At 45.4% G+C, this 26003-nt stretch overlaps 4 protein-coding genes across 7 annotated transcripts; 1 reads left to right on the forward strand and 3 right to left on the reverse strand.

The window, feature by feature from the left end:
- On the reverse strand, nt 88-5816 carry LOC8083338 (probable metal-nicotianamine transporter YSL9). Of its 4 annotated transcripts, XM_021463292.1 has the most exons (10): nt 5669-5816; nt 5313-5532; nt 5114-5197; nt 4315-4756; nt 4057-4229; nt 2270-2367; nt 2050-2184; nt 1768-1957; nt 1581-1695; nt 88-1497 (listed from the first exon to the last, which is right to left on the reverse strand). In XM_021463292.1, exons 4-10 carry the CDS (start codon nt 4685-4687, stop codon nt 575-577), a joined length of 2007 nt encoding a protein of 668 aa, XP_021318967.1. In that variant the 5' UTR covers nt 4688-4756; nt 5114-5197; nt 5313-5532; nt 5669-5816; the 3' UTR covers nt 88-574. The 4 variants fall into 4 exon arrangements, with proteins under 4 accessions (XP_021318967.1, XP_002448252.2, XP_021318966.1 ...); XM_002448207.2 differs by lacking the exon at nt 5114-5197; XM_021463291.1 differs by lacking the exons at nt 5114-5197; nt 5313-5532; nt 5669-5816 and having other exon boundaries at nt 4315-5098.
- Nucleotides 10163-13933, reverse strand: LOC110436394 (probable metal-nicotianamine transporter YSL16). The gene is made up of 8 exons (XM_021463438.1): nt 13733-13933; nt 12696-13160; nt 12430-12602; nt 12119-12216; nt 11885-12019; nt 11595-11781; nt 11390-11504; nt 10163-11288 (listed from the first exon to the last, which is right to left on the reverse strand). The coding sequence occupies exons 2-8, from the start codon at nt 13090-13092 to the stop codon at nt 10360-10362; spliced, it is 2034 nt and encodes a 677-aa protein (XP_021319113.1). The 5' UTR covers nt 13093-13160; nt 13733-13933; the 3' UTR covers nt 10163-10359.
- Nucleotides 19395-22937, forward strand: LOC8055929 (poly(U)-specific endoribonuclease-B). The gene is made up of 8 exons (XM_002446828.2): nt 19395-19876; nt 19982-20044; nt 20141-20230; nt 20333-20416; nt 21034-21105; nt 21608-22225; nt 22303-22374; nt 22465-22937. The coding sequence occupies exons 1-8, from the start codon at nt 19676-19678 to the stop codon at nt 22699-22701; spliced, it is 1437 nt and encodes a 478-aa protein (XP_002446873.1). The 5' UTR covers nt 19395-19675; the 3' UTR covers nt 22702-22937.
- On the reverse strand, nt 23253-25649 carry LOC8083339 (probable serine/threonine-protein kinase PBL19). Its single transcript, XM_002448208.2, has 4 exons — nt 24825-25649; nt 24464-24724; nt 24239-24361; nt 23253-24127 (listed from the first exon to the last, which is right to left on the reverse strand). The coding sequence occupies exons 1-4, from the start codon at nt 25272-25274 to the stop codon at nt 23519-23521; spliced, it is 1443 nt and encodes a 480-aa protein (XP_002448253.1). The 5' UTR covers nt 25275-25649; the 3' UTR covers nt 23253-23518.

The following is a 26003-nucleotide window of genomic DNA, read 5'->3' on the forward strand; positions in this document are numbered from 1 at the left end:
ATGCCTCTTTAATACATCGCATCTTGTGAATCCAGGTTATGGCGAAAGCATACATAAATTTATATACATGGTTTGCTAACCATTCAGTCATGCATCATCTGGAAACTCACCGAATCCACTTTTATATATATCTGACTGCATTTTTCTTTTACTAAAAGCAGCTGGAAATTGGCAATAGGATCAGCTGGCCTGGCCTTGGAAGTTGCTTTGTATACTGCAACTTGTGGATCCATATTAAACTATATGGGTAGTGGGGTACACGTATTTCAATCTATGGTGCTAAATTTTGTCTACTACTAGCTCTTGCATCCATCCATCACCATTGGGGTGAAATTCTCAAACGAATCATTGTTCTGATGTGATGAATCATCTTGCATATGAGAAATTTTAGGGTAACCCTAAATTTTACTGGCCATTATATGTAGGTTTCATCCAGATAGGTACCGCAGATTTACCTACCTGCACGTATCACATCCCAACCAATTACCGACGAACTTCGCATGCCAATATACATGTTCTCCGATTGGGCATGGATGTATTCTCAGATGTCGACCATGTTTGTTACTCGTCTAGTCTAGTGTGAAGGCCTGAATGCCATGCACAATGGTGGATTGATCTTGAACAAGGCAAGCAAGGATTCTGGGAAGATCCAAAGCCCATCGCCACATATCAATCCAGATGCAACTGCTGGCACCATTAAAGATGCTTTACTTCTGTCAATCATGTGCCAGATGAAGACTATCAAGCTTCCCACACACATGTCGATAGCAAAGCTCGCACCAACTAGGAAGGGAACCCCCATTGCCATTGGTAGAGGAACCCATTTGCCATACTTTGGTGGCAAGAGGTCCCTCATCAGATTGGCTGCCACTGCAAATCCGAAGAATCCATAGCACAGGTGCAAACAATGTTTAGGCAGAGCAGAGAAGCCCTGGACACCAAGAATTGCCATATTGCGGTAGACTAGAGCATATGGTGCCTTCCAGTACCCATCAGGGTTTCCAATGTCAAAAGCCTTGTAGAATAGAAAAAATGTCAGCGGTCCAATGACACAGCCCATGGCAGTCCCAATAGCCTGAGCAATAATCATTGATCTAGGTGATGTTAATGTAAGATGTCCAGTCTTGAAGTCATGCATCAGATCGGCGGATATTGACACCAGTGATTTCACCAAACCACAGCCCACTAGGCCAGCAACAACACCAGAGTCCTTCCCAGCCCAGGCCGCAAGAATGAAGAGCGCAACCTTTCCATAATTGTAGGCCATGTTGATATCAGTAAGGCCAGCACCATAGGCATTGCAGAAACCCAATGCCGGAGCCAATAAGTATGCTATGATAACATAGTACCATTTCATCTCATGGAACATCAAGGGAATGGCAAACACAGCAACAACTGATAGTGCAAGATATCCAGAGTAGGCTAGCCAATTGGGGATACTGTCTTTTGTAAAAACCTCATTGCGCTGAATTTCATCAAGAACCGGCATGTCTTCCTCTAGAAATAGGATGACACTCACATAAGATCATATTACCAAAAAAAATTAAAAGATATTCACAGGAGTTAGTAAGACTACTCACCTTTCTTTGCATTCTTCAGTCTTGATCTGTCAAGCAGACTCTTAACAGTGAATGCAACAATCTTAACAAAATTGTATAGACCGTCTCCCAAGATGAGCGCTATGCAGATGAAGGCCTAGAAAATAAGCGAAGGTATGTAAGACATGACTGATAGATTTGCACTAACGAAATGGAACTGTTAACAAACCTTGTAACCTTGCAGGCTTCTCATGCTGCTCTCTTTCATATCTGCAGGATACCAATCCCCTTTCAAATCACTGATCAGAGGCCACATTATTCCCCATGAGAGAAGTGCACCAAGAAGGAGAGACAGATTAACAAGGTGGGAGCAAATCATCCCAGCACCAACATATGTTAGACTGAAGTCGAAGAAAAAGCTGAAATCCAAGAAGCATATATCTCATCAGGTGAAATTTTTATTAGTCAGGAACTAATTTGAACGGCTAATGAACCAAAAGACTTGTGTTACGTTTGTTTCCAAGCTCTAAGTCCAAAAGTGGGAAACTGTGAAAACCCACAATTGTCTCCACCTGAGTAAAACCACTGGAAGAAGCTCCAAAAGAAGCTGATTGCAAAGTATTTTGTGAACCCATTCACTTGCTGCCTATTGTGAACATACATAAAAACTATTCAATAAATTGAAATTTTGTCTGAATCTGCAGGATGAGTTATGTGAGAGAACGACATACTTTGCTGTTGCATCTCCATGAGTTGTGTGGAATCCATTTATAAGCACAGCTGTTGCAGTACCGCTTGGGTAAGTTAATTTGTAGTCAATTACCATGATCTGAAATGGTACAACGTCAGTAGCAGATTTCCACCATCCACTTACACCAAACAACCTAATAAATTCCAGAAGTTGTTGAAACAGCATGTGTAAACGCTCAGAGGAACTAGGACCATTTTTTAAAGGGCTCACAATACACATGTTCAGTTATCACTTTGTGCATGAGCTTATCAACTTATGTATGTGTTGGTGCACTTGTACTACCTGTTAACTTTAGTTCAGCCAACACTGGTTATCTGGTTGTAACAATGTGACGGTTGCAGCTCTATGCATCTATGGGCGCAGAAGCCACATTACTATTTTTTTTTAGAAAGAAGGGTTCCCCTCGCTTGTGTATTACCAAAAGCAAAAATGTTTTAACAGTTCTGGCGTATAGGCGCGCCTGCCAAGATCCTGGCCTTAACCCATCACATTACTATTTATTCCATTATATAGACAATGTGTTTATCCCAAAAGGCCAAAAATGAGGATAACGATATTGATGTTTGTTTAGTTATGTTTCTAGTTGAGTAAAGCTAAATGGCTATTCAAAGTTGTAGTAATAATTATCTCCTCACATTTTAAAATGTGCATGCCATTTGACAATGTATACCTCGATCCACAAGAAAAAAAAAAAGCTACCATTAAGGCCTTGTTTAGTTCACTCCAAAAACCAAAAACTTTTCAAAATTCTCCGTCACATCGAATCTTGCTGCACATAGATGGAGCATTAAATATAGATGAAAACAAAAACTAATTGCACAGTTTATCTGTAAATCGCGAGATGAATCTTTTAAGCCTAGTTAGTCTATGATTGGACAATGTTTGTCAAATAAAAACGAAAATACTACCGTGTCGAAATCCAAAAAATTTTCGGATCTAAACAAGGCCTCAGTATGCAGAGGCACTTTTTTTTTGCATCACCAATCATCGTTAAACCATCCGTGCTTGAAATAACTAGCTATCACCTAGCTGGTTAAACAAGTGAAGCAGACCTTGCGACAGTGTCTGACATAAATGTAGCAACGCAATTCAATCCGCAAGCGGTGCCTAGTAGGCCTTGTTTACTTCCGAATTTTTTTTTTTAGGTACTGTAACACTTTCGTTTTTATTTGGCTTATTGTCCAATCATAAATTAAATAGACTCAAAAGATTTATCTTACGATTTATATGTAAACTGTGCAATTAGTTTTTATTTTTATCTATATTTAATGCTTCATGTGTCGCAAAATTTGATGTAACATAATCTTGAAAATTTTTTAGTTTTTGAGGTGAACTAAATAAGGCCAATCTATGATGAATTTTTGTCCCTTTTCCCCTCCTATACGTAATCCGTGAGGAACTCTTATCCAAACCTGAAATAAGCTGACGTTCACAAACCAACAAGGTGGCAAAGACAAATGTTAAGGCTCATGCTGTCACGCATGAGTGCATGACGCCAAGGCGAGAGATACAGCCAAGAAATCATTTTCCTTTCTATTGAGGACTTTATAGCTCTGTTTTGCACTCAAAATAACCTTTTTAAAGAAAATGAGCAGGATGGTAGAAAGATAAAGATTGCTTATTTTTACTTCTTACCGGACTACCGGAGGATAAAACATTTTGACGGGCAATAATGGGGAACGGAACAAGACTGGGGTAGAAGTAGAAAGGGTAATGTCGCAGTTCTTGACTTCTTGGGAATAAATAAGAGAGCTCAGTTTTACCGACCTTCCTTAGAGGTATCAGCGCAACAATCCCGACGAAGCTCACGGCGAAGAGGAAGCCGGTCATCCAGCCAATGCCGGGCTCCTTGTAGCTTCCCGGCACGTTACCTTCCGTCTCCTCCCCGGCCAGCTCGTAGGTCCTCTTGTTCAGCCCAAGCAAGAAGGAGCCAAACCCACCTGCGGCAACACCATCAATCCGAGGTCAACAGTCGCCACAGACAAGAACGGAAGATTCAATCACAAAGCTCCGCACGTCTCTTACCTCCAGTGGCGATGCTGTAGCAAGCGACGGCGCAGGTCTGGACGACGGTGTACTCCTGGCGGGTGAAGGGGCGCGTGGCGACGCCAAAGCGGGCGAGCGCCTGCGTCCACCCGCGGAGGATGACGAAGGCGATGAGCGCGGCGGAGACGTTGAGCGTGGGGACGAGCCCTGTGGTGAGGGCCAGCTTCATGACGATCACGCTGTACATGGCGCCGACGGCGAGGCTCGCCACCATCCCGCGCGCCGTCAGCTGGTCCCGCCACGGCGGCACGCGCCCCGCGCCGCGCGCTTCGCCGGCCTCGGAGTCGCCGTCCAGGCAGACGGCCGCCTCCGCTCCCTCCTCGTGGCCCCCGCCGTCCCGCGCGTGCGCCATCGCCAGCTCGAGGCGCGACGGCGGCGGCCTGTGGTGCCGGTGTTGGTGTTGCCGCCTCCGCCGCTCCTGCTTCATGGCGGAAAGATTTTGGCGGCGTCAGATTCGTGCCCGTGGGGATTGAGTTTCGGATGCGGCGGCGGAGGGTGTTGGTGAAATGAAAAGAGGAAGCCTCGCATGTCAGCGAGTTCTTTCTTGGGCGTGGCCCCTGGGTGAACAAGAGTACGGTGCCCCAGGGAGTTCTACTGGCAAAGGCGAGTCTATGAACACGAGCGAGAACTTGCGATTTCCGAAGGATCAGATTACGAGAGCAAGCAATCCATGGAGCAAGAAAATAGCTTGATGAAGAATCCATGGAATTTATTTTTGAGTGGAACGGACAAAAATTCATCAGAGGGAAGGCGAAGAACAAGAAATATCTGGCCACACCTGGGCTCCGTCGCCGCTATCCCTGCTCCAGCCAGAAGGACAACACAGCACTGAGCGAGGCAGTGACAGAGGAAGAAATGTGGACTGGAGGTCACCGAAAAGAGGGGAAAATGATGGGTAAAAGGAGAAAGGGCATGTCCAATTTTTGACAGGCCAATAACTCACAAGCAAGAAACATAAAAAATGTAAATTCCCCTACCTTGGTATGCTTCTCAGTATGAAGTGCTCCTCATCAGCAAGGGAGAGCGAGCTCTTGCGCAAGAAACTAGACGCAGGCAGCAGCCATAGAACTCGAAGCTTAAAAATAAGCAAGGGAGAAGAATCCACTTCAACACACGATGAGATGCTGGGTTCCGTGCAAGAAACACTCTTCCGCTGTTCCACACCCGGTCCCGGACGAACGGCTGGGGTTAATTTTTCTGTTTTCAGCCAAAAAAAAAAAGTGAAGTCAACACGGATAACAGGGGTGAAATCGACACGCTATATATTTTTTTTTCGCGAGACCCAACACCGATGATTTCAAGGAATACAATATAACAAGAAGACGTTGCCTACCAGTAACGGAAGCTCGACATGTACGTAACGAACGCCACTGTGACGCGACAAAGAGCGGCTCATCAAAGAAAACTTGCCCGGAGGGACGGCCGGACCTCACTTCCCACTTCCAGTGACGCCACGGCAGCAGGGAGCTCAGGAGCACGAGGGCCGCGGCCGTGGTCTTTTGTACACGCGGGCACCGGTGCCAAAAATGGGCGCGCGACAAGAATCACTGCCCGGAACGGAAAACAACACCAGTCGGTGCGGCGGCACGGTTCATGCACGCACGCAAAGGCGTCCGCTTTTTCTGCGGGAGCCGGACATGGAGAGATCTCGCTTGTCTGACCGCGCTCGCGAGAGTAAGGTACACCAATAGATTCTCCATCACATCAAATCTTGTGGCACATGCGTGGAACATTAAATATAGATAAAAAAGATAACTTATTGCACAGTTTAACTGTAAATCACGAGACGAAATTTTTAAGCCTAGTTGCTCTATGATTGGATAATATTTGTCAAATAAAAACGAAAGTGATACAGTGTCAAAATCCAAAAAATTTTTTATCTAAACAAGGCCTAAGACAGTCAAGCAGACAATGGGCCCATGTTTTGTTTCAGCAGTAAGGCCTTGTTTAGTTCTCAAATATTTTACAAAATGAAACACTTTCATTTGTATTTGATAAATATTATCTAATTATGAATTAACTAAGTTTAAAAGATTCGTCTCGCAAAACATTTTACAAAATGGACACTGTAGCGTTTTCATTTATACTCCATCCGTCCCAAATTATAAGTCATTCCAAAAATCTTGGAGAGTCAAAGTTTTTCAAATTTGACCAAATTTATATAGCAAAATAATAACATTTTTGGTACCAACCAAGTATCATTAGATTCTTTGTTAGTTATATTTTTATAATGTACCTATTTTATGACATAAATCTTTATATTTCTCTCTATATTTTTTATCAAACTTGGAAATGCTTTGACTCTCCAAGATTCTTGTAATGACTTATAAATTGGAACGGAGTGAGTATTTAATAAATATTATTTAATTATGAATTAATTAGACTCGTTTCACAAATTACAGATAAACTATATAATTAGTTATTTTCTTTATCTATATTTAATGTTTTATGTATGTGAAGCAAAATTTAATGTGACTTTCTTTATCTATATTTAATGTTTTATGTATGTGAAGCAAAATTTAATGTGACAGATAAAATTTTCTTTAACTAAACAAGTCCTAAAGTTTTGCAGCGACTGGGACGAGGATAGATGAACGATACTTTTTTTCTGTGTGAACAAGATGAACGATATTTGTGTACAGTGCACTGTATGTGTGGATGTATCGTGTGGGGAGGACGACAGGTGATTTGGTTTGGCGATTTGGTTTTCTCTACTTTTTTCTCATGTGCGGTTGCTTTCAAAGGAATGAGAGACGTTTCCGTTGGAATATGCCAATGACGTCTCTCGACCAAGCACTCCGGAATCAAGCAGCGCCATTGTTTTACAATTATTACTCCTTCATTCTTCTTTCGTTCGTTGTAAGTTAATTTTAACAAACGTCTTTTGGGAAAAATATCTACAAATAAATACATGCATTAAGACATATATTATGAAATGATTAATAAGATGATGATGATGATGTAGATGTTGTTTTCTAATAAGTTTTTTTGAAATGAGAGAAGTACGACTTATTAGGTTATTTCGACTATAAATTACATAGAAACTGGTCAAAAGTCTATTTGTAATTTTATCTCGGACCATAAATGAAGCCTCAAATCGGCACCCCGAATATATCATCAAAATGCAGAGATGTATAGTTGCGTTCCCTATTCGTAAACGACCACTAGCATATGGTGCGCAAGCAATAAACACACGAAATACACTAGACATAGAATAATCCGTACCTGAATCCTATCTCATGTGCTAACCCCTTTGGTCTACTATTGCAGGTGATATGTAAACACCACACAAGAGGTGCTTCCAATGTTGATCAGTGTCTATATATTTATTTTGTTATTACTATTCAACACGTAACTGAACCTTCCTTCTATGCCAAACTGCTCTCTGATTCTTTGGTATCTTTGTAAGGGCCTTAAGGAGATGTTTAGGACTACTACACTAAGTTTTTTAGCTAAACAGGTTAGCTCCACACAATTCTCCTCTGCGAGAAAAAAATGTAAAGATGCGAGAGCACCTAAAAGGGTGTTCTACAAATTAAAGTTTTTTGTGGAGTCACTCTACGGTGGAGTTTGTGGTGCCGAGTTTGTGGAGCAGTCGCAATCCACTTCCTAAATACTTACTCCATTCATTCCAAATTATAGGTCACTTTACCTATTTCGGTACATTCACTTTGCTATTATATCTGGATATAATAATATGTTTAGATATATAACAAAATCGATGTAACAAAAAAGTCATAGCGACTTGTAATTTGTTGTAGAGGGGTAAGTGGCAACAAAGTACACTCAGGCCTTGTTTAGATCATTTTTTTTTATTTTGATACTTAGCACGTTCATTTTTATTTGACAAACATTGTTCAATCATGGAGTAATTAGACATAAAAGATTCGTCTCGTAATTTATAAACAAACTGTGCAATTAGTTTTTGTTTTCATCTATATTTAATACTCCATATATGCGTCGCAAAATTCGATGTGACAGAAAATTTTGAAAATTTTTTATTTTTGGAGTGAACTAAACGAGGCCTCATTGCAAAGTGAGCCCTTGAAAACTCTCAATTTCGTAGAATATTGGACCCGTGCTTGGAGAGGTCCATACGCACAAGTGTATCGAACTTCAATGTGTGCAAAATGAAGGTACATGGACCAGAAGGTGCGACGGTTGCATTATTATTACTTGGACCACCAAAGTATATAGTGCACAGTGATTTGCTATAGCAGCCGGCAAAAAACACTCGAGCACAAGATGGTCCCCTAATCTCAGGAGTGGGCACTGGAGTATCCAAAGACTACCAGTTATGGAGGCAAAACAAAAACCGCTCACCTCTAGAAATTGGTTTTTAGAATCAAAGGCCTTGTTTAGTTCTAAAAAAGTTGCAAAAAAAATTTAAATTCTCTATCACATCGAATATTGCGACGTATGTATGAAGCATTAAATATAGATAAAATAATAACTAATTGAATAGTTTATCTGTAATTTGCAGACGTATCTTTTGAGTCTAGTTAGTTCATGATTAGATAATATTTGTCAAATATAAACGAAAATGCTATAGTGTTCATTTTGTAAAAAAAAATTGGAGCTAAACAAGGCCAAAGTTTATCGTTGCTAAAAAGATCTTCTATAAACATATGGTTTTTATGTCCAAACTAAATATTTTGATTGGTAGTAAAAGTTTTGAAGTCTTGGTTGAATTTTAGCTGACGGGTTAAGTAAAGTACGAGGGAAACGAACAAAAGGCCTTTGTAAAAAGAAGAAAATTAAAAAAAAAAGATGGACCGGGCAAGTACGTTTAGTGGGCTCAGCCCAACTGGAATCCTCAAACGGTGAAAAAGCGCAAACTTATGAATCGGCCCATTAAAAATTGCAGCGAATTCGTTGCCTTCGTCTGCTCCAATGGCGACACGGTGACCCTCACGCAGACAAGCACTGCACGAAACCGGTGTCGAACGGCTTCATGTGGATGTAGATTTGACAGACGGAACAAAAAATCGTCGATCCTGCTCTCCCGAGTCACCAGTGCAATGGAAGTGGATACAGTAGGATCTAGATTCTATTCCGTTATCATGATAGTGCAAAACGATGCGCGTATACAGAGTCCCAATCTATCCGGATTGCTCAGTGTCTGAAGCCTATCCTTCCCACCACGACGACCACCGAGCATATAGGACGACAGCAACATTCACTACTGACGGGAAGCTCGATGCCAACCATGAACCACGCGTCTGAGACATGAACTGCAGCTCTCACTCGACAGATGTCCGTGCCCTCTTGTTTCAGAGTTCCAAGGCTCTGTGTACCGAAGCAGTGAGACTGGGGGAGGCAAGCTCGGGGACGTCTGTTCCGAGAGCAGAGGTAGCGACAGAGACGAGTCACGCTGGCCACTCTTTTGAAAGGTTAAGGCATGCATTCTTGAGAGCGAGCATCGATTCACAGTTGCCAGCGAGTTCTTTGGCCGGCCCGTTTGGAACCTCTAGGTAGTGGTGGCGGTGAGGCACCTAACCTAACGGAGAAAAAGGCGGGAGGTGCCGGACCGCGCCCCGCAACCACAACGTGTGGTGCCAACTGAGGAACCGTTGGGCAAGTTGAGCGAACCGCGGCGGTGGACGGAAGCATCGATCGTTGACGCCGACGGGATAGGCGGGCGCGTACTGGCGGCGCTGTGCATGGAAATGCCGTGCCTAGATTTCTCTTCGCTGCAGGATAGCAACGGTGCCGCTGAGTGAAGCTGCTCCACTGCAGCGGAAGAGCACTGAGCACAGAGGAATCGGCTGAAAAGCTTTGGCGAATTGTGGCACTCGGTCGGTCGCGTCAAGAAACAGACAGCTAATTGCAGTAACAGTTTATGTAAGAGTTTTATTAATGCTCTACTGTACTATATTATGCTACTAGACGATAAGCACTTCGTCTTGTCATCCTTCAAATTCCCATTTTACAAATATACACCGTACACGATCCACCAGCTCATATGGACATTAGAACAGGCCTGATTTGTAGTTCTACGACACGGATTCTACTACTTGCTCTCTAGCTTCCTGGCGTGAACTTCATGCAGATGGGCGGCTTGATCTTGGCCAGCGCGAGCAGCGACGACGGGAACGTCCAGATTCCGTCGCCGCAGATGAGCCCCGACGCGACGGCGGGCACCAGCAGCGCGGCCTTCTTGCTGTCGATCTTGTGCCACGCGAACACCACGAGGCTCCCCACGCACATGTCGATGGCGAAGCTGGCGCCCACGAGGAACGGCACGGCCATGGCCATCGGCAGCGGCACGAACCGCGCGACCCCGCGGGGGAGGAGGTCCCGCGCCAGGTTCGCCAGCACCGCGAACGCGAAGAACCCCGCGCACAGCTGCAGGCAGTGCGTGGGCAGCGCCGAGAAGCCCTCCACGCCGAGGATGGCCATGTTGCGGTAGATGAGCGCGTAGGGGGCCTTCCAGTACCCGTCCGGGTCGCCCACGTCGAACGCCCTGTAGAAGAGCATGAAGGTGAGCGGCGCCAGGACGCAACCCATCAGCGTGCCCACGGCCTGCCCGACCAGCATCGACCGCGGCGACGTCAGCGTCAGGTGGCCCGTCTTGAAGTCGTGCATCAGGTCGGCGGAGACGAGCACCAGCTGCTTCACCAGCCCGCAGCCCACCAGCCCGGCGACCACGCCGCTGTCTTTCCCCGCCCACCCCGCCAGCACGAACAGCGCGATCTTGCCGTAGTTGTACCCCATGTTCATGTCCGTCAGCCCCGTGCCGTACGCGTTGCAGAACCCCAGCGCCGGCGCCAGCACGTACGCCAGGATCACGTAGTACCACTTCACCTCCCGGAACATGATCGGGATCACGATCACCGCGATGACGCTGAGCGCGGCGTACCCCGTGTAGGACAGCCAGGTCGGGATGTTGTCCCTGCTGAACACCTCGTCGCGCTGCATGTCGTCCAGCGCCATGGTGTCCGCGTCCGCCACTACATACATAGTGCAAATTAATTCCAGGTAATAGTAAGTAAGGATATTTCTGTGAGGTAGGTAATCGGATCCCATCTTTTTACCGCTTTATTTACTTTACCTTTGTTCAGGTTCTCGCGACGTGATCGCTCGCGTATGTTCTTGACAGTGATAGCTATGACTTTGACAAAGTTGTAGAGGCCGTCTCCCACGAGAAGAGCAATGCAGAGGAAGGCCTGATCGGGGAACGAATCGAGAATTCAGGATTAGCGTTAAGAACTGAAGCTAGTTTAGTAATAACTGGTGAACCGAATCCATCAGTATACCTTGTACCCGTAGATGCCTGACATGCTACTCTGAGACGCATTAGTATACCAGTTGCCCTTCTGCTTGCTGATGAGTGGCCACATTACGCCCCAGGAAAGGATGGCGCCGAAGAGCAAAGAGAGGTTGACAAGGTGCGAGCAGATCATCCCGGCGCCAACATACGTCAGGCTGAAGTCGAAGAAAAACCTGACGGCTCAAAGGGCTCAGAAAGGTGAATCTTTTGGTGCCTTTGTACACTGATGAAACATATAAAATTTAACTAAAAAACGAAAAAGACAACAATGATTACGTCTGTTTAAAAGCTTGGAGCCCGAAAGTAGGGAACTGAGCGAATCCGCAGTTGTCGCCGGCAGTGTAGAACCACTGGAAGAAGCTCCAGAGGAAGCTGATCCCGAAGTACTTGAGGAACCCACGGACCTGGTTTCTGGCATGACGGTGAAAGTGGTAAACAGTTCAGGTTTTCGGTTTTATCGTGTTGGCAAGTTTGGGGGAAGATGTCGAAATGAAATAAAAGATAACGTACTTTGCATTCTTATCTCCTTGAGGCGTGTGGAACCCGTTTATGAGAACCGCAGTGGCAGTCCCACTTGGATAAGTGAGTTTGTAGTCAATGACGAGCACCTGAAAAGTATTTTAGTTTGGAGTTCGATCTTAGAAAGGTGAAACACCCAGGTTCCCTAAAACGGAACCATAGAAAATTCAGAAGTAATAGTGCTGAAAGATTGAGCTAAAAATCTTCTAAACGAAAATTTGAGAAGTACTGAGAGCAACAGCAGGCACAGAAAATTCAGAAAGCGCAGATCAAATAGTAGTCGGACCACAGGAGTTCGGTACCTTTCTGAGTGGAAGCAAGGTGAGGAGCCCCACGAAGCTGACGGCGAGGAGGAATCCCGTCATCCAGCCGATGGCGGGCTCCTTGTAGCTCCCCGGCACGTTGCCCGGCGTGTTCACCCCGGAGAGCTCGTACGTCTTCTTGTTCAGGCCCAGCAAGAAGGAGCCGAACCCACCTGCAGATTCAGACGATGGGTCAAGAACGAACGACGGCGGATGCTTGATGCTTGGGATGATGGGGCTCATCGATTGATGGACGACTGACTTACCGCCGAACCCTATGGTGTAGCAGGCGACGACGGTGGTCTGGACGACGGTGTTCTCCTGGCGGGTGAAGGGGCGGGAGGCAATGCCCAGGCGCTCGAGGGCGCGCGTCCATCCCCGGAGCGCCAGGAAGGCGAGCAGCGCGGCGGAGACGTTCATGGTCGGGGTGAGCCCCGTGGTGAGGCTGAGCTTCATGACGATCACCGTGTAGACGAAGCCGATGAGCAGCGCCGCCACCATCCCGCGCGCGGTGATCTGCTCCCGCCACGGCGGGACGCGCTCCGCCACGCGCGCCGCCGCGGGCTCCGACTCCATGTCCGGCGCCGCCGCGCGCTCGGCAGCTGGCGTCGTCGTCTTCTCGATCTCGAGCGCGCCCGCCCGGTCGTGATGGAACTGGTCCATGGCCGTGCCCGCGCCTGGGCCCCGGGGAACTAACAGCTCGAGCTCCGAGACGGCGGCGGCGGCGGCGGCTGCAGGATGGAGGCGTAGCTGTGATGAGTTCATTTGTGTACGGAAACTAGACTATGGCAAGGATGGCAGGATGCCACTACGCCATCCATGTGCTCGTGCATTGGACTTGGACAGCTGCACAGGCGTGACTAGTTGTGGATGGACTTCAGAATCTCGGATTGTTAAAAGTTACTAGTACCATTCGCCTTCTCTCTCTCTCTCTCTCCTCTCTTCTTCGTTATTTTAGGCAGTTCTGTAATGAAAACCGAAATCCCCAAATGGGTGATAGAAGATAAGGAAGGATGAGGAACGGATCCTGAAACGCTAACGTACATGTCACGAGCAGAGGACTGGAGACGCGGCACCCAGATTCCGATTGGACGCAAAGATCGAATTCTGAAGTGAAAACCACGCAAACGACGCAGAGGAACACCAAAAAAAAAACATAACGGACTATGACGATAGCGGACACGGAAACGCGAAACACTGACGCACAGGACAGCCAGAAACCGAGCCAAAGACGAAATTTCTCGACGCGGATTGGAGAGCGGAGACGAGGCACGCAGAGGGGCCGGCCCCCCGGAGACCTCACCTGGCTAGCTTGACGAACACAGCAGCGCCCTGATCGACGAGCACGAACGGCGATCACCCCTGGCACGAGCCGCGGCGAGAGGGTGGAATGGCACGGTGGTCCATTCTCTTCTTTATATAAGGCAACGGCGGCAAACCGCTCAAACCAAGCGGTGTACTGCGTATGTGATCGTATCCGGGTGTGCGGACGACGCGCGGGGGGTGCAGTACAAAAGGCAAGGGGCTCTCGGTCTTGCAGTGCAGTACAACGGGACGGGACGGGGTGCCGGGTGCGGACAGCGGACGCGTGCGTGTACGTGAGTGAGAATGGCAGTGGCAGGTGAGGGAGGTGGGTGCGGGCCGGTCCATCGGTCAGCGATGCGCGCGCGATCTTTTTACCAGCCTGGGGCCGGGGACGTCGACGGATGGGCACCTCGCCGCCGCTGCTCGCTGGTGGATCCCTCTCGCTTGACTTTTGGGTCTTTGTAATTTGGTTTGGCGTGCGACGGCGACGACTGGGATTGGTGTCCAGTGCAGTAGCCTCTCGCTTGGGAGTTTATCTCAGATTTTTGGATTTGTTACTGTAGTATTTTTATTTTTAGTTGACAAATATTGTTCAATAATGGACTAACTAAATTTAAAAGATTTATCTCGTAAATTACAAGTAAACTATGCTATTAGTTATCTTTTTTTATCTATATTTAATGTTTGACGGGGAATTTTGAAAATTTTTAACATGACCCAGTGCCGGGTTCACCGTTCACATGTTAACGGCCTTGGGGTGCGTACAAGATGGTTGACCAATTTTTGCTGCCGATGGCATGGTTTCGGTGTTGATCTTGTGTGTCGCCGTAGTCGTGTGGGGTCACGCTCACAACACAAGGCTCGTTTAATTTTCTAGGTGAAAGATTTCTAAGACTTTTGTTTATATTTGATAACTATTGTTCAATCATAAATTAATTAGTCTAAAAAAATTTATTTTGCAAATTATAAATAAATTATATAATTAATTTTTTTAATTTTGAAAAGTTTTTGGATTAACAAGGCAGAGTACACACCTGCGGGTTTTCTGCACTCCTGCGCTGGAGCGTTGGTTCGGAGAACTCATGTGGTGATGACCTGTTCCCAAATCAACGATTCACAGCTCAAGTGGTGGTCTGAGGTCTCGATTTATAATTTTGAATGCACTCGATTCATATGCTGATCTGGCTCACTCGACACGAGACGTCACATGGCAGCTGGCAGGGCTGGCCTTCATTATTGGAAGTAAAATGTTTGTTTTTGATCGGGGAAGTCAAACGTTTGTTTCAAATAAGAAAGTCAACTGCTTAAGCCTTATAAAGACCCTCTCAACTAAAGTTTAGCTAGCTAAAATTTTAAAGCTAAACTTTAGCAACCTAAAAGTTCTTCTAGCCAAACTTTAGCTTGAGTGTTTGGATCTCCCAATTAATAGACTCAGCTCAGTTTAGCTAGGTTGAAGTAGCCAGACTCAGTTAAATTTTAGTTGACTTTTCAGTGGAGTTGCTTAGATTTCTAGAAACTAAATTTAGCCAACTAAAGTTTAAAATAATCAAATATAGCTAATATCTGTCTGTCAATGTATAGCTAATATATTCTCTTTATTCTAAAAATAATGTAATTATAGGTCGAGCATAGGTCAAATTTTGCTAAGTTTATTATAAAAAAATAGTTGTAGGATTAATAAGGGTTATTTGGTTCAGCTACAACTACAAGTTGTGGAAATGATATTGAGTTGTTAGCTCTAGAAAAGTTTTTATCAATTATATGTTGTGGAAACATTGTAAGTTGTTTTGGTTTAAACAACTACAAAACCTACTTCATTCCCCTATCTCCCTTGGAACAGTCGTGAAACATCTCTCCATTTCCATCCATCGAGAAAAAATTCAAAAGCCAAAAAGCCAAAAGCATGGTCTAAGGCGTTGCGAAAATTATACTACACAAAACAACTTTTTTGAAAATATTTTCTAGCTTACTCCATGTCACACCCTAAAATAGATTTTTTCGACCGTGAGTACAAAACACCAAATAAAATAGACGATGCAACATTTTCCATATTTCTTTCCAATATTTAATGAGGTTTTTACAAATTAAACAATGCCAAATATGAATTTAATTATTATTTTTTAAAAAATAATGAGATATATTTGTTGCATTCACGTTGCCTCATTATTTTTATTATGTAAAAAATAACTAGTTTAAATTATTGCTTAAGCAACAAATAGGTCTTATTCTACTTTCAAATAAAATATAAGTTTTGTTGAAAAAATATTTATATCTAATTCTAAAAGTTATGTTTAAAAGTGGAAATTTTGAAAACTTAAATGTTTAAATGGTTTTCAAAATAAACTTTTAGAGTTTAGAAAGTTTTAAAACCTATTTTCTATGTTTGGGTTAAAATCATTTTACCCAGCCCACAAAACTTCTTTTCTCTCTTTTTCTTTTCAGCTCGCTGCTCGCTCCTTGTCGGGTTGAGTCGGAACCCCTCCTCCCTCTCGGCCTGGCCTTTTCCTTTCACATGTGACATGTCGAAGCCGCTAGCCGCTGCAGCCCACGCCGGCCCAAGCCAGCCGGCAGTCCAGCTATTTTATATTAAAACTGCACCTATTTTACTTACTAAATGTTTTTATGAAAGAATGGTGCATAGGGTTGAAAGTGGTATGGATAATCCTCCGCTTCAATCCATTCTGAATCCAAATTTTAAGAATATGAATAAATATTTTTAATATCCATGCGGATATGGATAATCCGAATCCGATTATAGGCGGATGCGGTGTGAGATATGGGATTGGTGAAATCCGACAGATACGGATTATCCGATAATGGAACACGGATTATCCGACGCTTATAATAGGATATCCAAATATTAAGGAGCACAAGTGAAAAGAATATAAGTCAACCTAACCCATGACACAACCATTATTATATTATTGCCACAACAAAGCTTGTCTAATGAAATAGTTCTACCAAAGTGAAGGACTAGTACAAGGCAAAGAGTGAAGACAAAGTTTTGCCTAATTAAGAATATTTACTTATTTCACACATTTTTTCTACTCTTAAATTCAAGGGAAACTGCTAACTTGTATTAAATTTTGAGATCTTAAATTGAAGTGGTGGATTGATGGTGATTTTGTTGTGTTCTATGACTTTGGTTAATGAATTGTTTTCATCATAAAAAACAACACGTAAGCACATGTTATCTGACTTTAAAAAGTCCACTTCCGCTCCGATACCGGTCCGAATCCATACCATTTCCGACATCCTAAAAAATCTATATTCGTATCCGAATTCGTGTGATATCCAATCTGCTCTGAATTTGTTTAAGAAAAAAAGATTAGGATATGAAAAAACTATTACCCGCTCTGATCCGATCCGATCAGTTTTCATCTCTAATGACGCAACTAGGATTTGGTGTCGGGGTTATTTAACGTCTAAGGCTCCAATGAATTTATTAGCGGCTAATAGTTAGCTAGCTAATAGTAAATTTTTGAGTAAAGTCCATCAGCGGTCTCTAAACTTGTTCGGATGTGTCATCCCGGTCCTTAAACTCGCAAAATAACCGTTTAGGTACCTAAACTTGTTCGGTTGTGTCATCCTGGTCCCTAAACTTAAAAATCTCCCATATAGGTCCTCAAACTTGTTCAGTTGTGTCATCCCGGTCCCTAAACTTGTTTTTAAGTCTTATCTGGGTCAAAAGAGGACGAATCTAAAAACTCTATATTAAAAAATAATTCGTAACTTTTTCATATGAACTCAAATGAAGATAAACTTTACATCAAAATTGTAGGCAGCAACATGATCTACAACTTTGCAGTTGAAAAGTTTTTAAATTAAAATCGTTTATGTTCCCAAAATATTTTTGATAAGTTTATAGATTTTAAAATTTAAAATTTAAAATTAAATTTTATAACACTAAACGACTTCAATTAAAAAACTTTTCAACTACAAAGTTGTAGATTGTGCTGAGGACTATAACTTTGGTATAAAATTTGTCTTCATTTGAGTTCATATGAAAAAGTTATGAATTATTTTGATATAGAGTTGTTAGATCGCTTTGTTTTGACATAGATGAGATTCAAAACCAAGCTTAGGGACCGAGACGACACAACTGAACAACTTTGAGGATCTAAACGGATTATTTCTAAGTTTAGGGACCGGGATGACACAATTGAACAAGTTTAGGGACCGAGATGACACAGATGAACAAGTTTGAGGACCTAAACAATTTAGGGACCGGGATGACACGACAGCACAAATTTAGGGACCGGTAGTGGACTTTACTCTAATTTTTTTAATAGTTTATAGTAATATAGCTGTCTGTTATTAGCTAGACATTAGCTGGAACCTTTTGGATCAAGAAGCTAATTATTAGCTCTATATATCCACATAGGGCCAGCCTAAAATTCGAGTCAAGTAAATTCTTATTAGGGCCGAGGTAACTAGATTAAAGATCATAATATATATTCTAAATAGCGGGCTAAGACATTTAGCAATCTCCCTCTCAAACAACTAATAGCGGGCTAAATCGGACTATAGCAGATAATGGTGGCTAAATTGTACATATAAGAGCAAATAGCTTAACCTTCTACAAATACTACCGGGAGATAGCAGCAGCTACAACGAGTGATTTAGATATTGAAATCAATTGAAAAATTGTTTTACTTTAAAAATAAAACTAGTTTCAACCTTTTCAAAAATCATGCTATATGTTGTGGTACCTAGTTTGAAATTATTTGATTACTTCGGTTTTGATAGTTGCAAATTGCATATTAGCTTTCTAAACATGTCTAAATTTTTCATTTCGAACCCAATACTTGCAAATTACACACTTGGCTTCTAACTTATATTATTGTACCGTCCTCAGTGTCGAAGCCAGGCCAGAAGACCGTCCTAGTCCATGCTCACTCTCCCCTAGTTCGTCTTTGCCTCTTTGGTGTTGATGTGGTCTACCACAACGATTTTGGCAGAACTTTGCAAACTCGTCTTGGCGTTTCATAGGTCAGGTCATATGATTTTTTTGTGCATTTTGCAATGAAGCCTCCACAGAATCAAAAAATAAACTAAACGAAACCCAAAACCAACACATAAGGACCAGTCATGCTTTTTTGGATGGTCTGTCATCTTCGATGTGCTCCATCAGACCATCACCCTCCACCAACCACAGTTTGGTCACATGATCAAGGGATACTTTTTATAGAAAAAAAATATTTGGATACCTTTTTGAAAAAATATTCCTGTAATTTTTAAAGTTTAATTAACACTACAAATTATCGATGCTACTCGATTTACTCCCTTTTGTGACTAACGTATGTCGTCAGAACGTCTAGGAGTAGATTTAGACGGTTTTAGAAGTTAGAGAAGATAAAAGAATTGATATATATTTTTTTATCATGAGAGATAAATCAGACTTCGGCGAAAACCGGAAGACGTTAAATGGAAATTTTGGCCCAAGCTAACTCTGTTCCAACTCCGTTCCCACTTTGCAGGGCTCACCGCTCGCTCACCCGGGGGCCTCGGTACAGTCGGCAGTCGGCAGCGTGATGCGCCGATGCCCGACGGCCCAGTGTAGCTGTCCAAGTCAGCGAAAGGTCGCAGCCAATCAGCGTCCAGAACCGCCCGTCGGCAGCGGGTAGTTAACGGGAGCTCCTCCCGCGATCGCATCAAGCCACCCGGCCCCTACCCCTACCACGAATGTCCACGACCACGACCTCTGCAAAAAGTTTCTTCATCAGGTTCTTAATCACGCACGGATAAATCCAAGTCAGGAAATCCGCGACGATCTCCTGCGCGTCGCAGCCCAAGCCACTCGATTAGTGGAGTCCACCGACCAAGCACGCGTCGTCCCTCTCCGTCCCAGATCCCAATCCGCAGCCTCCGGCCAGTCCGATCCATCTCCCCACAACCCATTCCGTCATCCGCCTTCCCCGCTCGCTCTCGTCGGCGCGCGATGGAGGGTCTCATCAAGGGGTTGGTCCATGTGGCAATCGACGCCGTGGAGGACGCCGTGCGGGAGAGGGACCACGGCCGCGGCGGCGACGACGACGGCGAGGCGCCGAGGAGGAGGAGGGAGCCCCAGCGCGCCGACCCGGACGCCGACGGCGACGAGGAGGAGGAACGCGACGAGCGATCGCGGTCGACGTGGGCCGAGGTGCGCGCCACTTGCTGCTTGCATTTGCGAATGTGAGTGCTGATTTTATTGGCCTTGGTTGGCTGCTCTAAGCCCGAAGTGGTTTCTGGTTTGGCTGCTCCGCAGGTCGTCTCTGAGCAGAAGGGCAGCGACCCGGACGAGCGCCGGGACCATCGGAGTTCGGGGCGGGTGAGTGGCCGCTGCTGTGCTGGTGGGCGAGCGATGATTCCGTTTCCGTAGGTCTAATTTTGGAATTGTTCACTTCGGTTTTCTCATCGCATTAAGGACAATCGCCATGAGAGGATGGAGGACGAGGGTTGGAAAAGGGCCGATGGTCGGAACCAGCCGCAGCACCCCGCAGGCCGGCATAACAAGGTTGGTGGGATTTAGATTGATTGTATGCAGATTTAAGTGCGCATTTCTGGGTTACTTCTTTTGAACCATGCTGATGCAGCTGCGCGGGTTCAATTTCTGCAGTGCGAGGGGCAGGAAAGGTGGGATGGCGGCAGCCGGCGCCCTCAGCAACAGCAGCAGGCACAAGGATACGGGAATCAGCAACAGGTTTGTTTTCCCCTGGTTTTTACTTTCCTTACAAGAATTGGGCAATTCACCTGCTCATCTTTCATTAGATACTGCTTGAATGGTTCGTACTACAGACGATGGAAATAGTAAATTCTGGATTTATATTTTAATCATATAGGAATATAGGAATAATGTGGTATGTTTATGTTCAGTTGAATGAATGGTTCACTGATGCACTATGAGACGATGAATGGTTCTCTGATGCACTAAGGCCATCCCCAGTGGGAGTTGAGTTTCATTCCCATGAAATTCTCTCTACTACCATGAAACTCATCTCTCTCTTTATTAGTATGCTGCCATATCAGCATATTTAATGCCTATGAAACTCTATTGAAACCCCATTGACACTGGCCTAATGAGATGATATCCGGAGAATCACTGACATAATATGCAAAATTTTTCTTTCCACATAGAATCTTCCGAAGTACAAAGTTGCAATAACACTACAGCTTTCTTGGTTAAATCTGAAAGTCTTGTCATACTTGTTTTACGAAGAGAGAGCTTTTCTCTTAAACCTTTCTGTAGAAGAATTACAAACCCAAATCATTGGCTGCCTGTTAGAGTGTCTTATCAAGTTATGATTTGGAATATTTTAGGAAGAAGAGAGGATAAATGATGGAGGTTGGCAGACCGTCGGTGAGAAAAAGCGCCATGGAAGACCACAGCAGGTTTGATTTCAGTCTTTCAAAGATCAAATAAATTTCGTTTTCGTTATTTTGTTTCCTCATAGAATGTATTTAAGGTCTTACTTTAGTTTTTATGTCCTTGAATCAGTTGACCGTTACAGAATGTAGTTGGCTAAAAATGCCACTTGCCAACTTTTCTTTCTCTGCTCATCTTTGAATGATCATTATTATAACGCAAATGTAACGAGAATATGAACCAAGTCAAGATATAATCGCTCTGAAGTTTTCCTTTTAAGGGTATCATACTCTGAAGTTGTGTCATTCTGTTAGAGCATACCAGTTTGAGATTTATTGCTGCCTTGCTGGTGACAGATATGAGCAAACCAGGTGTAGATACATGGCTACATCCCATTTGTTTCTTGTAAGACTGTTACTTTTATGCCCACATAAATCAATTGTCACTCTAGTTGACTGGTGATAATTGCATGTTCTGAAGCTTTCTTGTACTATCTGAACTCTGAATTCACAACATTGCATAATGCAGTCTGAAGCATGGAATGGATACCGAAAGCCACCATCAGAACAAAAGTACTCTGAGGATGTCAGTCAGATTCACCAAGGACTCAATGTAGAGCCTACCAGGGAGGAGCTGAATAGCTTATCAAAAGCCTGTAGCCGTCTTTGGGAGCTCGATATGAACCGTCTCCTTCCTGGTAAGGACTACAGAATTGACTGTGGTGAGGGGAAGAAAGTTTACCAGAAGGGTGATATGGCATCTGAAAGCTTGTTCAGCTGGCTAGGCGATGATGTGCTAAGAAAACCCACCTACTCACGTTTTTGTGCACTTCTTGATAACTACAACCCACACCAGGGGTACAAAGAAGTTGTTACCCAGCAGGATAAGCACGAAGAAGTAGCTTTCATTGAAGAGATTGCTAGAACAGCGCCAATTAAGTACTTACACCGGTACTTAGTGCAGAAGGGGGCTGTACCTCAGGACTACGAGGATTTCAAGAGAATGCTGACATCCCTATGGTTTGATTTGTATGGAAGAGGTGGCACCTCTTGCTGCTCTTCTGCGTTTGAGCATGTGTTTGTTGGTGAGATCAAAGGACGGGGGCAAGGGGAGACTGAGGTATCAGGCTTCCATAACTGGATTCAGGCAAGTTCTTGTGTTGTTACAAAATCTAGTTTCCTTATTTGGACATTTCTAACAGGTATTCCGTGACTAATTTGCAGTTTTATTTGGAAGAAGCCAAGGGAAATGTGGATTACCAAGGTTATATATTTCCAAGGCGCCGTGGTGAATCGGTGAGTATATACTCTATAGTTAAGCACTGATGCAATGCTGCTACATACGAATAATGTTAGCTAAAAAATGTTCTACCCTGGTCTTGGCAGCCTGATTCAGAGACACAGCTGCTGACTGTTCAGTTTGAGTGGCTTGGTGTGCTGAAATCAGTATCCAGCACGTTGATTGGTGTCAGTCCTGAGTTTGAGGTTGCACTTTACACATTGTGCTTTTTTGTTGGAGGGGAAGATAACCGCGTCGATATTGGCCCATACAGTGTGAACATCAAGTGCTACCGATTGGGGAACAACAAAATTGGATCAGCCTTTCCCATTGCAGAGAACTGATTATTTGGTGCTCTGCTTCTGCAAGTTTGTAGATCTTCACTTTTTTTTGGTTTCATAGTCACTTATATGAAGTTATTAATATTGTTGTACTGTTCAAGGATAGCTGGTTACTTGTGCATGAAAAGGTACCATACTGTTCAATTTGTATTGCTACTTGTGCTACAGAAAAAAGCTGATAGCTGAGACTAAAATTACTTGGTTTTGTTGCTGTGTATGTGGAAGCTTTGCGCTGAATATTTTCTGGCTTTGTCAAGTTTATTTACTGCTTTGCTGTTTTCTTGATGAAAATTCAGTACGGTGTGCACAGAGACACAGGTGAGCATAAGAATGCATGGTTTATATAGGAAAATGAGCACTATGTTTCACTTTCTTCCAAGTTTGCAAACAGAATCTATGGATCCACAAACATGTGGCAAATAATAAGGTAACCGGAGACTGCCATTCTGTCAAACGTTTGACTCAATTGCTTCGTCAGACTTTCAGAGCAGAAATTCAAAGGCACAAAGGTGGCGTCGCGTATTTCAGTAGAACAAGAAAGCACTTTTTTTTTATATTCAAACATTGCAACTTCAGCATCGTATATTATTTAGGTTGAGAAGAAAATGGCAGGACTGCATTTCACACCTCCCGTTTTTTCCGTCATCTTTGGCTAGTGCCTACTGCCTACTCAAATACTGATCCATCAGATCAGGCAATGGAAAAATCAATGTCAATCTTCTAAGCCGCACACAACAACAGAGAGAAAGGATATTTCAGAAGTCATAGGTTCAGACTGTACATGAACGAAGTCAATGGCATCAACAACAACGGCAGGAGATCACGTCGGAGCAGCGGCGGCAGTGGTAGCAGCCCTCATGAGCATGAGCCGCCTCCTGGCGTGAGCATCAGCGGCAGCACCCCCAAGAGCAGCCAGATGAAGCATCCGCCTCTTCCTCGCCTCCGCTGCCACCGCCACCGCCACGGCACTGGCATCCTCTGCGCCCGGCGCCTCCTCCTCCTCCGCACGAGGAGGCGAGCGCTGGCACTCCGCCGCCGCCGCCGCACCCACGACGACGACAACGCCGTCCATCTCCGTGTGCCGCGTCGCCTGCCTCAGCCCCTCGACCACCTCCCTCATCGTGGGGCGGTCCCTGCCGTGCTTCGCGAGGCAGCCGCTGGCGAGCCTGGCCACCTCCGTGGCGCCTCGCATGGGGTACCGCCCCTGGAGCCTCGCGTCCATGATCGCCCCGAACTGCTCGCTCCCGGGCGGGTGCCGCCGCACCCAGTCCAGGAGCTTCTGCTCGTTCCTGGGCCGGTTGCGTTCGATGGAGCGCCGCGCGGTGAGGATCTCGTACAGCACCACGCCGAAGCTCCAGACGTCGCTCTTGGTGGTGAGGTGCCCAGTCTGCACGTAGTCCGGCGCTGCGTAGCCGAAGGTGCCCATGACCTGATGTGATGATCGCGTCATGGAGCATGCAAAAAAACAAAAAAAAAATCAGAAATTGGAATGTGCATTTGCGACATTTGTTGTTTTGGTGAAAGTATGCATTGCACGTACCGCTGTGGACACGTGAGTCTGGCCTTCTGATGGCCCCTCCCTTGCCAACCCAAAGTCTGATAGCTTGGGTCTGAACTCCTCGTCCAGCAGTACGTTGGACGCTTTGAAATCCCGGTATATGATCTATCCAATTCAGAAAAACGCTCGTGATGTTTACTGACAAACATTCTTCTGACGAACCGTGCCATGTTCTGACGAAACCTGGAAGGAAAGGAATATTGCTACCTGAAGTTCCAGGCCCTCATGGAGATACAGCAATCCCTCGGCAGCGCCCAGTGCGATCTGCAGCCTGACTTCCCATGGAAGCACAGGGTACGCCCGGTTGAACAAGTGGTCATCCAGCGTCTTGTTGGGCATGAACTCGTACACCAGCAGCCGCTGCGGGCCTCGGTCCGTCTCCGAGGCGCAGTAGCCGATGAGCTTGACGAGGTTCCGGTGCTCGACGACGCCCAGGAAATGGACCTCGGCGAGCCACTCCTTGTGGCCCTGGTGACGGCATCGATCAAGAACGGAGTCGAAATGAGCTCATTGCGATCTCGCGAGCGTGGGTGCAGGACTGCGGGGGGTCATGAGGTACGTAACATACCTGACGTCCGTTGAGGTTGAGCCTCTTGACGGCGACCGGCGTGCCGCCGGGGCCGCCTCCGGGGAGGCGGAGGACGCCCCTGTAGACGCACCCGAAGCCGCCCTCGCCGACCATGAGCAGCGGGCTGAAGTCGCGCGTCGCGACGCGGAGCTCCCGGAGGCCGAACTCCCACAGGGCGCCCCTCTCCTCGTACAGCTCCGGGATGCTCCGCGCCGACGAAGCGGCCGAGCCCGAGCCGGAGGACCCGCTCGCCGCCGGCCGCGCGCCCGAAGCCTCCGAGACGTTCGCCGACGACGACGCAAACGAGGCGCAGCTGGCGGCTGCTGCCGCGGACGCGAACGACCGCGCCTCAGTGGAGGAGAGTGCGGCAGGCGCCGGCGCGGGGGCCGTCGCCTCCGGCCGCCTCTTGCAGCTCTTGGACCTGCCGTTGAAGAGGCACAAGCAGCCCATTTCTGCGACGGGTAAGCTGGCGCAAAAGGTTCTACTCGTGCCTTGTAGTACGTGTTTCTTGCGTGCTATCTAGTGCTACCTCAGCTGTCACTCCTCAATCAAGAACTCTGATTACAAAGGGAAAGACCAAGATTTGGTGACGAAAACGGAGATCTATTTCGATTTCTTCGCTCTATGTTGTCTCGACAATGACTTGTCTGAACTTGTAAACGATGGAATTTTGCAGAGAAGCTCCAAAATATTAGAAACAAGCAAAAGGACCAAGCAACCCGAGGAGAAAACTTCAACTGGGGTATAAATTTCTGACAGATGGAGGACAGCACGCAACTGAAGAACGAATATGAAAGGGAAAACGAAAACCTTCATGCATGAGATGCGTCCATGTGGCTGCACCTCGCGATCGCTTGCTCGCACACACCAACACACACTCGTGGTTCCCTGTCCTGGCGACAGACATACGACTGGAGGCTTAAAATCTGCCGAGTGAGAAGCGGAGTATGTCAACGGCCCGTTGACGGGCCGGCGGAACTAACTGATCAGAACTTATAATGTAAGGGCAGTCTCAATGGAAGAAATCAGTAGCAGTTTCTACAGCATAGGACACTGTGCCAAGAAACTATTCTTTCCAATATAAGATTTTCTTCTATTGTCTAAACAATAAAACAACCAATCAATCACCGTGATCACCTCTCTAGCATACGGATCTTTTATGCAGAAACCACATGGATG

The sequence above is a fragment of the Sorghum bicolor genome, chromosome 6 (genome assembly GCF_000003195.3).
Source record: "Sorghum bicolor cultivar BTx623 chromosome 6, Sorghum_bicolor_NCBIv3, whole genome shotgun sequence".
Taxonomy (NCBI): Eukaryota; Viridiplantae; Streptophyta; class Magnoliopsida; order Poales; family Poaceae; genus Sorghum; species Sorghum bicolor.

Excerpts from the sequence above, each read along its gene's own strand:
- LOC8083338 (XM_021463291.1), bottom strand. The coding sequence starts at position 4,762 with ATGAAGCAGGAGCGGCGGAGGCGGCAACACCAACACCGGCACCACAGG. Across the intron at positions 4,230-4,314 it reads CTACAGCATCGCCACTGGAG|GTGGGTTTGGCTCCTTCTTG; the intron begins GTAAGAGACGTG and ends GTGTTGCCGCAG. Across the intron at positions 1,958-2,049 it reads CTTAGAGCTTGGAAACAAAC|CTTTTTCTTCGACTTCAGTC; the intron begins GTAACACAAGTC and ends CTTGGATTTCAG.
- LOC110436394 (XM_021463438.1), bottom strand. The coding sequence starts at position 13,092 with ATGGACCAGTTCCATCACGACCGGGCGGGCGCGCTCGAGATCGAGAAG. Across the intron at positions 12,020-12,118 it reads CAAGGAGATAAGAATGCAAA|AAACCAGGTCCGTGGGTTCC; the intron begins GTACGTTATCTT and ends CCGTCATGCCAG. Across the intron at positions 11,505-11,594 it reads CAGGCATCTACGGGTACAAG|GCCTTCCTCTGCATTGCTCT; the intron begins GTATACTGATGG and ends TTCCCCGATCAG.
- LOC8055929 (XM_002446828.2), top strand. The coding sequence starts at position 19,676 with ATGGAGGGTCTCATCAAGGGGTTGGTCCATGTGGCAATCGACGCCGTG. Across the intron at positions 20,231-20,332 it reads CCGCAGGCCGGCATAACAAG|TGCGAGGGGCAGGAAAGGTG; the intron begins GTTGGTGGGATT and ends CAATTTCTGCAG. Across the intron at positions 21,106-21,607 it reads GCCATGGAAGACCACAGCAG|TCTGAAGCATGGAATGGATA; the intron begins GTTTGATTTCAG and ends TGCATAATGCAG.
- LOC8083339 (XM_002448208.2), bottom strand. The coding sequence starts at position 25,274 with ATGGGCTGCTTGTGCCTCTTCAACGGCAGGTCCAAGAGCTGCAAGAGG. Across the intron at positions 24,362-24,463 it reads ATGAGGGCCTGGAACTTCAG|ATCATATACCGGGATTTCAA; the intron begins GTAGCAATATTC and ends TGAATTGGATAG. Across the intron at positions 24,128-24,238 it reads AGACTCACGTGTCCACAGCG|GTCATGGGCACCTTCGGCTA; the intron begins GTACGTGCAATG and ends TCATCACATCAG.